The sequence below is a fragment of the Babylonia areolata genome, chromosome 24 (assembly GCF_041734735.1).
Source record: "Babylonia areolata isolate BAREFJ2019XMU chromosome 24, ASM4173473v1, whole genome shotgun sequence".
Classification (NCBI taxonomy): Eukaryota; Metazoa; Mollusca; class Gastropoda; order Neogastropoda; family Buccinidae; genus Babylonia; species Babylonia areolata.
Window position 1 is genome coordinate 48041376 of NC_134899.1, and position 12584 is coordinate 48053959.

At 38.5% G+C, this 12584-nt stretch overlaps 1 protein-coding gene across 1 annotated transcript in view; it reads right to left on the bottom strand.

Moving 5' to 3' along the window:
• The window catches only part of LOC143298660 (glutamate receptor 3-like), a 148369-nt gene that overhangs the window by 14137 nt on the left and 121648 nt on the right, over positions 1-12584 (bottom strand). The window contains exons 16-18 of the mRNA XM_076611544.1: positions 4548-4699; positions 3522-3639; positions 531-653 (exon numbers count right to left, since the gene is read on the bottom strand). Coding sequence (XP_076467659.1) covers positions 531-653; positions 3522-3639; positions 4548-4699 — 393 coding nt within the window. The remainder of the gene's footprint in view (positions 1-530; positions 654-3521; positions 3640-4547; positions 4700-12584) is intronic.

Here is a 12584-nt window from a genome sequence, read left to right on the forward strand (position 1 = left end):
CCCCGCCGAGGTAAGGGGGTTTTTCGTCACCAGGACTGTCGGTCCCGTAATCTCATATGGTTGCAAGTGGATTGGTAAGCAAATGGGCCATTAAATTTGGTTTTAGTGATGACACTTTGGCGACCGTTTTAAGGTGTGCAAGGCTTTATGGCCGCGCAACTCTATCTGTCTGTCTGTCTGTCTCTGTCTCTGTGGTCACGCACGCATGTCCGTGTGTTTACTTGATACTTTGCTTTATGAAGAAAAACCTTTTTGATTGTCTAAATCATATTTGTGAAAATATGTTAAAAAGAAATAAAGAAACACATCACAATTTCAACTCTCCAACCATTCCAATCTTCCACCTATGAATAGTAACCTGAAACAAAATTGCTGTTTTCACCAAAACTGGTCGGTATTTAAAAAAATATTTACGGCATTCCGTTACAAATAAATTCACAAACAAATGTCGTTTTACGCACAAACCCACACACCTGTCAAGTATAGCTGAAGTTATATGAGTACAAATTACGCTTGGCATGATCACATACCTTGCCACTCCTGTTTCTAAAGCAGCGGAATTCAAAGACGCCCAAGATAATGGCAAAAACCAGCCCACTGATCAGAATGTAAAATATACCAGCCACGTTACTCAGCGTCAGTGGGGTCTTGCCCTGCAAACCACATGCTTCACTTCAGACATCATCAGAACTTTTTTTATGACTGAATGCTCAGAAAACACTGTCACACGTCTGTCCAGTCTTTTAAGACACAGGAGGAACAGAGACTGATCAAATATTGTCTACCAGCAAATACATATTTGCTCCGAATCGGATTTTGAAATCAAGTGAACTGTACTGAGGTCAAATTTGTATGTGCAAAATCTGTCATCCCTCTCGTTTTCAACGCTCCCATCAAAAAAAGCTGCTTTTGGAAACAGCTAATCATGTGTTAATAGCTGTTTGCTCTGTATCAACAAGAGCAACTGTGTGTTTGCTGTTCAACACTTTTTTGTCTTTGACTCATTTGGTTTTACAATCATACCAAACACACCTATGTTACAAAGCATTTGATTAGCATCCTCACTTTGTTTTACACGGAGAATTCCAGACCAAAAGGTAGGCTATGGTCCATTTAAGACAAACTGCTATTTGTGTTTGCAGTTTTTCTGTCTTTGTTGTGTTGCGCATCTAAAGAGTACAGAATCGGAATCAGAATCGATATTAATTGTCAATAAAACTTCAACAAGGTTTCTAAGATACACATACGCAGTCACACATACCACACACAAAAAGTAAATTAACAATAGATAAAACATAGAACAAGAAACTGAATTAGTTCTCCTTGCGATGACGTTTTTGGCAGCACACGTAGACACATTTTCCAAACATTCCTACAAGTTGTCTTCCAGAATCAGCTGACTGGTTTGGATGGAATTTGGAGGTTAATTTTGTTGAATTTCTGCATTCATTCTTCTCTAATTTCTTTGTGTAGTTCGCAATCATCAAAGAAATTATATTCATCTTCAATTGTTTGACATGGTAGGCATAGTCTCATTTTCTTTGGGATGTTAAAATATCTACCCTTTTCTACTGTGAGTTCACAACAGCAAATTCTTAATTTTCACAGTGACCGTTTTTGTTTTTTTTAATTAATTTTTTAAAATATATATTATAATTAGGATACCCTTCACGTATATAATATCCGGTTCTGTATCCATATGTAATTTTATAATAAAATCGTAATTTTGATTTATTTTCAGATTTGATTCTCTTCCAAAATACAACATATTCGTATTACAGTTAATTCATGATAATGTGACTGAGACTGTGAAATTTGAATGTGGACTGATTATTCCAAACGTGTCCTAAACAAAGATGTTGTAATATACTTCTGACAACGTTTACCAGTGTTCGCTGTGTTTTGTCGCCTGTGTAGACAAAGTATTGGAGCTTTGTTGTGACTGTGGTTGTAAAGAGTATATGAACGGACTTGGAGCTTTGTTGTGACTGTGGTTGTAAAGAGTATATGAACGGACTTGGAGCTTTGTTGTGACTGTGGTTGTAAAGAGTATATGAACGGACTTGGAGCTTTGTTGTGACTGTGGTTGTAAAGAGTATATGAACGGACTTGGAGCTTTGTTGTGACTGTGGTTGTAAAGAGTATATGCACGGACTTGTTGTGTATATGCATGTAATTAATAATTTTTTAACGGAATTGGAGCTTTGTTTGTGCGGAACTGTTTGGGTTCATCTGTGCATATTATTTACTTATATGCAAGCTACTTGAAAAAAACCCAATTTATCTGCGAGCTGTTGGGAAAACACTGAGTAGTAATGGTTCGAAGGTGTAAGCTTTTATTCGATGAAGTAACATATTTGTTCGTTGATAATATTTCCCTCACTCTATTTGCCTCATCTGGACTTTTAATCATGTACAATGTGTTTGAATTGGATGGAGAAGTATTACAATTTCTGAAAGTCGAAGTCTATAGCTATGGGTAAATTCATGACTCATATGGACGGTGGAATGGTTAGAACATTGCTGCCTGTAATATCAAAATAACCGCTGAAAAATATTAAGATGTGTTGCAGCGTTAGCATAAAGGCGGTGGCTACGCACATAAACGCACGCACAGACACAGACGCGGACACGCACACGCGCGCGCGCGCGCGCACACACACACACACACACACACACACACGCACACACACACACATGCACACACCTACCAACACAATTTCTCGGTCAACCAAAACAGATTCATCTTGTGTACATTTGAGAATAAAATAACGCTGAACACTTTGCGTGGAATGAGAACAGGGTATTCAAAATATTAATGAAACAAACACAAGAAAACAAACAAAATCAAGACTAAATGTTATAATGAAATAAAACCAGATAATATATGAGGATTTTATCAACAACCATGTAAAATCTGGAAGTACAGAAGAGAACAATTTCAGAATCAGTACTGATGATAGGCCATATACATTGAAAAGGGAAGGCTTAACAAGACGCCAGCCACAAAAAGAGCACACAGTGTGATACCTTGGAATATGAAATTCTTTTTCTTGACCCACCAATCATATCAAACGATTTTTGTTTCAATTTCAAGAAGGTGTCAAATACATTACACCACATCTGGTTTGACAAAAAACAAACAAACAAAAAAAAAAAAAAAAACGAAAAAGAAAAAAGAGCAGATGAAACGAGAGAATTATCTGAAAAAAAGCCCATCCAGCCTATAGACTCAGATATCGTTACTTCGCCATCAGAATGCATGAACAGTGACAGTTTAAACGGACTGCTATTAAAGAAAAGTAACTGAATGTTCTTTTCGTGATTGTGTCACGCAAACCTGCTGGGCTGTGAAGACTAATAAAATCTAATTCCGATTCGCGCGCGCGCGCACACACACACACACACGCACACACACACACACACACACACACACAGAGCCTCCTCGTCTTCCCCACTTCCCTTTTCTAAATTCTCATCTCCTCAACCAGCCACATCTCAGAACACACAAAGACGCCAACCTTAGAGTTTCCTCCACTATCACCACCACACTGGCCCTTCTCTATCCACCACCTTTGTTGCAGTGTGTGCAGTGTTCCTCCCTCTTTGAGTCGCAGCACGGCCAGAGTGATCTGATCTCTGAAACGCACATTACAAAATCTTTTAAAAGGTAAATGTAGTCCACTGTTAACCTTCACAGGCTTAAAAAAAAAAAAAACACTGAAGAAAGAAAGAAAAAAAAAGTAATTTTATTTAAGTATTTTAAACATTAGGCCAGACAAAAAATGATACACGGTCCGTTCTGTGGTGTCTTCACATGCATCATACATCACCGTGAGCTCGTCCTAGGTGGGTGTGCGTGCGTGCGTGCGTGCGTGCGTGTATGTGTGTGTGTGTGTGTGTGTGTGTTTGGGTTAAACGCTGAAATTATTAGTCATAGAAAACTGCTGTCCCATATAAACAAATATCTGATGGAGCAATTTCACAGGCTGCCTTAAAAATATTCACAATTAGAAACTGGAATGCGGAACTCATGTGAGTATCAATCCTTTTCAAGGAAAGATACTAACCATGTTTTATCCTATATTCTTGAATGAATAATTTCTTTCGGCCGAACAGTTGGCACAATAAACGTTTATTACATATCCCACCCAATAAGTATATGTCTTGAAATGTGAAAATAAAATGCGTTTATTATTATAATTATTCATGGAATGTAATACTCTCGAGACTCAGCTGATAGTAAATATCAGTGTGGTGTTATTGTAAACTACACATGTGATTGTTCTCCAAAATGAACTATGTATCCAATAAAATGAGTTTAAAAACACAGAGAAAATAATCATGATCATTCATTAGCATCGGACTCAAATATGTGTATATATATTTTTTCTTTTGTACTTGAAAACGATTTTAAATACTGAAAAGATTTGAAGTTAAAGAACCAAAAGCTGCTGCTGCTGCTGCTACGACAACAACGACTACTACCGCTACGCCTGCTGCTGCTGCTTCTACTACTACTACTACCACAGCTGCTGCTGAACAACCTCATGTCAGAGCCGCGAGGTGTGGCGATACCAAACCCCTTGTTGTTGAGTTTCGGACCAGCAGAGGTGGTGTCACAGGGTTCCCGATTATTGGCATACTCGATGGCGGAGCTGTCCGTCAGGAAAGCGTACTTGCCCTTGGAATCCCGTACCTGTCACAGGACGCCAGAGTTCAAAATGGGCGCGCTTTACTGATGATGGTGATATGATTACTAATATAGCGCCTTTCCTCGGTCGGAGACCAAACTCTGAGCGCTTTACAAACATGGAGTCATTTGCACAGCAGGCTGCCTGCCTGGGTAGAGTCGACTGACACTTGCCATTTGGGCGCTTGTCATTCGTTTCCTGTGACATTCAATCTGGTTTCAGTCACACACACACATACACACTCATACAGACCTGTAACATTTTACGTGAAGACCGTCTTGTTCATTTACCCAGCCATTTAAGCAGCCATACTCCGTTTTAGGGGGTATGCATGCTGGGAAGGTTATTGTTTCCCTAACCCATCGAACGCTGGCATGGAGTACAGGATCTTTAACGCACGCATACACACGAAGAGGGTTCAGGCACTAACATGTCTGCACATAATCATGTTGACCTGGGAGATCTGAAAAATCTCCATCCTTCACACACCAGGCGCGGTTACCGAGATTCGAACCAGGGACCCTCAGATTGAAAATCCAACGTTTTAACTACTTGACTGTTGCGCCAAAGTAGTCAAACACGGTTCACTCCAATGTCTGTTTGATTTGCTCCAGTTGTTTCCGATGTAACTTGATTGTGAAAAAAAAAAGAAAAGAAAAAAAGAAAGAAAAGTAGCCACAGGTACGTAATCGGGGCACATGATCCAAAACGATTCCCTTGGGCTGTCCATAATGATTTTTCAGTTTGTGTGTATTTCTATATCTTAAGATATATATGTGTGTGTGTGTGTGTGTGTGTGTGTGTGTGTGTGTGTGTGTGTGTGTGTGCAGGCTCTCTCTCTCTCTCTCTCTCTCTGTGGTGATGGGGTGGGGATGTTGGGGGGTCTCTGGAAACTGAAGACGCTTGGGGATTTCCAAACGTTGATAAGGTGGCCTCCTTCTAGTGAGGTGCTCAACGTTGTTTGTCATCCAGGGCGTCTATCCTGGCCTTTTTGCCTTTTCCCCTTGTTTTCTGCCATTCCTCCTCTGCATGTGACTCTCACGGCCCCTCTCTCACACCTGCCTCACCCTATCTCTCCCTTTTAGGTGCTGAGAATAAGAAAGCTTTCAGGCTGGGCCCATTCTCTTGTGCCCTCTTGTGCCCTGTCAGCCTGTAAGCTCTACTAATAGACAGAAACTTGCTGACCAGACAGCTGGAACACACCACCGGCCTTCTGAATAGCTTCTGTCCTCTATTATACATCTTAGCTGTGAAAGAGCAGCCTTTAAGGGTCTTTTCAAGCGGCAATGTCGGGGCGGCCACGAACACGAATCATGGCCCGGTTAAACAGCAGTTTGAGATCAGCGTCTCTCGCTCTCTCACTATGATCGGCTAAGGCCCGTCGCCCACGGGGCGTCAGCGTCGGGCGCGCATCATTTTTTGGTGCCTCGCTACATTGTCACGCGGACGCCTGAAACCTGAAGCGAGGCATGTCGCTCGCACACGCGCGACAAACCTCCCCAAGCATCACGCTCCATATTTGGAAAGTCACGTGCTGTCAGTGTCGCCCTGACGATAATTTATTGTCGATACTGAAGAGGAAACTGTGGTTGACTGTTGCCATGAAAATACCCCCCCCACCCCACCCCCCGCCTTTTTTTCCGAGGAAGAAAACAAAAAACGTCGTTTTTGACTCACTTGTGTAAACAAAGTGAGTCTATCTTTTAACCTGGTGTTCGGTTGTGTGTGTGTGTGTGTGTGTGTGAGTGTGTGTGTGTGTGTGTGTCTGTGTGTCTGTGGTAAACTTTAACACTGACATTTTCTCTGCAAATACTTTGTCAGTTGACACCAAATTAGACATAAAAATAGGAAAAATTCAGTTCTTTCCAGTCATCTTGATTAAAACAATATTGCACCTCTGGGATGGGCACAAAAAATTTAAAAAAAAGGAGCCAAATTATATGCAAACTGCATTTACTGTAAAATTTATATTATCTTTATTTTATAAACTTGGCACTTTGATATAATATTCTGACACAAAAACAAGAGCAGTCATTATTATCATTTTATGTTGAAACAGGAACTTCTTTTGCTAAGCATGGAAGCTTTATTTATTTTGCAAACGTTTTGGTGCAGATAGTAAAAAAGGGAAATTACTCTGTAATTAATGCTAGGGGACTTAATTTGTTTTAACCTGATCTTTCTCATCTTAAACATTTACATTTTGAAATTATACTCAATACATAAAAAGCTTGTGTGTTTTACTCTCAGTGTACAGGGCTTTCACTATGTTCATTCGCCCAAGTGGTCTTTATCGGAAAATACTAAAATCAATATGACGAGTGGACTTTATAGATCTACTGGCTGAGCCCTGAAGGTCATGGGCAAAAATCAATTGCGTACACATATTTATACACATTCAAAGCGCGTGCTCACATTCTTCGCGAACGCGAACGACGCCATTTTGTTTCAAGATGTTGACCTGCCCGTTCAATCCTATATTCAATGGACAATACACGATAACATGTGATGGAAAGTTGGAGAAGGAGACAGTTAAATATTTATTCAGAAAAAGATTTGTGAACGCATCATCACTTACTGGATTATGCCCCAAACTGCCATAAAAATATCCACAGAATCAGTCGGAATTCACAGTTAAAAATTGTAAACCATGCGAGTTAATACCCTTGAATTGATGAAACGAAAAAATTTCCAGTCTTGACTTTTCTCAAAATGAAGTCCTTTTCACTTCATACGACGTTTAGAAGTACTTGTACTTGGCTCTACATGTTATTAGTTTAGGAAAATACTAAATTTTCATATCAACTTTAAAACTATAAAACTAGAATGAACATAAAAGAGAAATTGAATTGACCGTGTCGTACTACATTCCCGGCAGGTGTAACTAAACTTGTACATCTATCTAGATCTAGAGAAAACGGCTAAATGTTGCAGTGTGATTGCGGCGATAGCCACGTCTCCTTTACCGCGAACTTCAAAATATTTTTTTTTTTATTGCCCTTAAAGATTTTTTGAATGCCCAAGATATACCAGAATAATATGATTTAAACAGCGTTCTCACTGTGAATACCCCAATTGATTTATCGCACTTTAAAAAAAGTATGTTCAAATATTAAATTTTAGAACGTCAGTTAAGGAGCCACGATAGTGTAATGGATAAGACAGTTTCTTCTCACCCGAACACGCGGGGTTCGAATCTGGTTAGGACTTCTTTTTTCTTTTTCTTTTTACCTGAAGTTTTATTATAACTATAATAACAAATACAGAACACATTTTAACGAATAGATTTTTTAAAAAGTGTATCACAAGTGAGTCTTGAAGGCCTTGCCTCTCTTGTTTGTTGTTGTTTATGATGATGTTGTTGTTATTTTTTATTATTTTTTTTTTTTACATTTGAAATGGGGCAACAGCAAGATATAACATGCTTTTGCTGTCTTATATACTGTTTGTTTCTTTATTTTCTTTTGACGTTTTTTTCAAACACATCACCACGTTTCCTTGAATTCATTCATCACACACCCTATCCAGTTAATCTGTTTATTAGTTATTATTCAGTCACTTTTCCATGCATGATATTGATATTCATTGCAAAATCAATCATTTGATCAATCATTCAGTAACTCACCAGTCAATATTAATTGTTACATCAATCAAATGATCTCTCATCTGTTAACTGTCTCAAACAATGTAATGAAATACAATCTGTGTTGTTTAGCATGCCATTTTGTCTATCTATTCATTTATGCAATAAGATAAACTGGATAAATTTATCATAGTTCATACTTATATATTCATTTATATGTATTCACTGATTTCATTTTATTCAATTCATGTATAAGTCATCAACATTTTATTTATAAACATGAAACTGCATTTATTCATTATTTCATTTTATTCGTTTACTACTATATTGTTGACATGTTTTAATTCTATCATTATTTGCTTCTTTGCCATCCAGTTTTCACGGAACCTTTCCTTCAGTGAATATATTCTGCATTGTATTTGTTTATCTAATATTGTACTGTTCCTTATACAGGTCTATCTGAGAGGAGAGAGAGAGAGAGCGTTGGTGGATTGATCTTTTGATTGGAAAGTGACAGAGAGAATACAAAAAAATTATGTGTGAGTATGTTCTATGTGTCTATTTGTATACATGTGTGTGTGTGTGTGTGTGTGTGTGTGTGTGTGTGTGTGTGTGTGTGTGTGTGTGTCCTCTATGTGTTGATGTTTACAATCAGATACCAAAAGTGTATATATACTATACATAAGAAAATGTAATAATTTGTTTAAGAAGAATTTTACATTGGAACCAAACCTGTTTGTTGCATAATTCATTTACATTGGTGTTGATGTGTAAGAATCCTGTACATGCAATTATGACAGTTCTTTTCTTCTCCATATCACTCGCACAGCTTCATACGAATAAACCGTGCCTGTTATAACTGCAGATACAATCATATTCCAACATTTTACAGTTCCAAAGAAAGAAAAGAAATTACATTGCATTCAGACCATGGATAAAACAATTATGTAAGCATGTATTTGTGTTGAACTAACAGTTCTCCAATATGAAGTAACAAAAGTTACAATTGAAAACATCAAAACACACTGATATTATACAATGGTGTGTAAGTTATCAAACAGTGTTATCAAAACACTGATATACATAACTACAAGTCATTTGGGCAAACTCTGTAAGTACAAACTGCTGGGAAATGTTTATTTAAGCTGAAGGTGAAATAAGGCAGATAAGTATGATAGGTAGGGAAGATAAAATGCTATCTGAAATCAGTTGCTTACCAAACACCAGTCATACTGTTAATATTTGTGATTTGGATGAGAAAATAGTCACACTTAGCTGCAGTCTGCATAAATCCCATGATATTTGTATACAGTGAGCGTGTGGATGAAGGAGAAAATCAGTGTGTGTGTGTGTGTGTGTGTGTGTGTGAGTGTTCAGTAGTGTATGTTCAGTAGTGTTTGTGTGGGTGTTCAGTATCAGTATCAGTATCAGTATCTGTAGCTCAAAGAGGCGTCACTGCGTTCGGTCAAATCAATATACGCTACACCACATCTGCCAAGCAGATGCCTGACCAGCAGCGTAACCCAATGCGCTTAGTCAGGCCTTGAGAAAAAAAAGAAGAAAAAAAGAGATAAATACATAAAAATAGTACTAATAATATTAAAAAGGCGCAAAATCTTGATTAAGTCAATTCTAGGTAAACACACACACACACACACACACACACACACACGATGATTAATAAGCAAATAGATGTAAAATATGCAGACACACGTTCACACACACACACACACACACACACACACACACGCACACACACACACACATGCATAACAGATATGCAACAAACATGCACTTTCACAGATATGAAAGCACGATCAAATACACACAAACGTACATGAGCACCAACACACACACACACACACACACATTACCCTGCACCCCAACCCCTTCCTCCTCCACACATTCATTTCTAAGCTACACATTGCAGCTTCCACGGCACCTGCCCCCCGCTCCCTCCCCCCACCCACTTACTTGTACAAGCACACACACATACGCCTATATCCCCCAACCCCAACCTCACACACACACACACACACACACACACACACACACACATATATATATATATATGCACACCCGCACGTTCCAATATTCCGTTGCTCCCACAGTGTAGACATGCATACACACACATACCTCATCCCCTACACACACACACAGACACAGACACACACACACACAAACGCACGCACGCACACAGGTGCACACAGCTCTCCTGACACATTTGTACACTTACACCCTCGCGCACGCACACACGCACACCAACACACAGACACACACATACACACACGCACAGAGGCTGCCACTGATTGGCCGCAAGAGGGGTGGGAAAAGATCTCTGATGCCAAGAACGTGGCGTCTATTGTATTTGAAAAAGCCCACAGAGACTCTGTTCCGTTTTGAAGTAATTTGCGCAGTGCTGATTTTGAAATGATGCCGATATTCGTTTGATTTGCAAAGCATCGGGCTCTAACTTTCATGCTAGACTTACGGCCGCTCACTCTCTCTACCTTTATTTCTTTGAGGCGATCGATGGTGTGATGGCCTTGTATCTGTTCTTTTTGGTATTCTTTGACTTTTCCGAGGATATCCGATTTTCCTGGATGTAGTCCGCTAGTTGCTCTTGTGTGTGGTGTGGTGTGGTGGTGGTGGTGGTGTGTGTGTGTGTGAGTGTTTTTGTGGTGTGTGTGTGTGTGTGTGTGTGTGTGTGTGTGTGTGTGTGTGCGTGTGTGTGTGTGTGTGTGTGTGTGTGTGTGTGTGTGTTCAGTAGTGTTCGTGCGAGTGTTTGGTGTGGTGTGGTGTGGTGTGGTGTGGTGTGGTGTGTTGTGTGTGTTCAGTAGTGTTTGTGTCAGTGTTCAGTAGTGTTTTTGTGTGTTGTGTGTTGTGGTGTGTTTTGGTGTGTTGTAGTGTGTGTGTGTGTGTGTGTGTGTGTGTGTGTGTGTGTGTGTGTGTGTGTGTGTGTGTGTGTACTTGCACATTATGTGTGGGTGGAAATAAAGTAGAAGTGTGTATTGCTCTAAAAGATATTTGGGAATCCAGTTATCCCTACAATTTCAGGTTGTTGCATCTTTCATCTACATTAGTTTTGTGCAATTATGACAGTTCTTTTCTTCTCCACATCAGTGGCACAGCTTCATACCAATAAACTGTGCTTGTTATAACTGCAGATAAATCAGATTCCAACATTTTTCAGTTCCAAACTATGATTAGAAAAGAAAGAAAAGAAATTACAACTGCATTCAGACCATGAAGGAGAAATCAATTATGTAAGCATATATTTGTGTTCAACTAACAGTTCTCCAATATGAAGTAACACAAGTTGCAACTAAACAGAAAACACCAAAACACACTGATATTAATTAACAGTGTGTAAGTTATCAAACAGTGTTATCAAAACACTGATATACATAATTACAAGTCATTTGGCAAAAACTGTAAGAACAAACTGCTGGGAAATGTTTATTCCAGGTGAAGGTAGGGGGCTGAAGGTGAAATCATGCAGATAAGTTTTTGATTGCACTCAGACCTATGATGGATGATAAGCTATGTCAAAAGACAATCAATTTAGAACTATGATAGGAAGGGAAGTTAAAATGCTATCTGAAATCAGTTGCTTACCAAACGCTAATCATACTGTTAACATTTGTTATTTGTATGAGAAAATAGAGTCACACTTAGCTACAGTCAGCATAAATCCCATAATATTTGTATACTGTCTGCTTACAAACATTTTATTTAGGTTGCTGCCAACATTTGTAAATAGTATTGAGAAAATAGTTCCACATAATAAATAATGCTGCAATCAGTATTTGTTTCACTTTGGAAAAAATAAATTGAAAATCACACTTACATGCAGTCAGTTTACGACATGTATATATCTTCCACTTTGTTTTACTCAGCTTAACATATACTGTATGTCTGCTTACAAACAACTGATTGCTGTATGGGATATTGTAATATTGTAATATCTGGTCAGCCATGCACATTAACTAATATGGATATAAAAAGCTATATTAAAATAATATCAAATCATAATTATGATTGATAAGAAAGTTAAAATACTGTCTAAAATCAGTAGTTCACTAACATTTGATCATAATTTCATGCAAATATTTGTGAATTCATGGGAAAATAGTCACACTTAGCTGCTGTCAGCATGATATTTGTATTCTGTTTACAAACATTCGATTTAAGTTGCAACCAACATTTGTAATTAGTATTGGTAAAATAGCACTCCAGTTATAAAATTTAGTTATGGTTGCAATCAATATTTGTTTCAGTTGATTTGTTGGTTATCCCACCACATT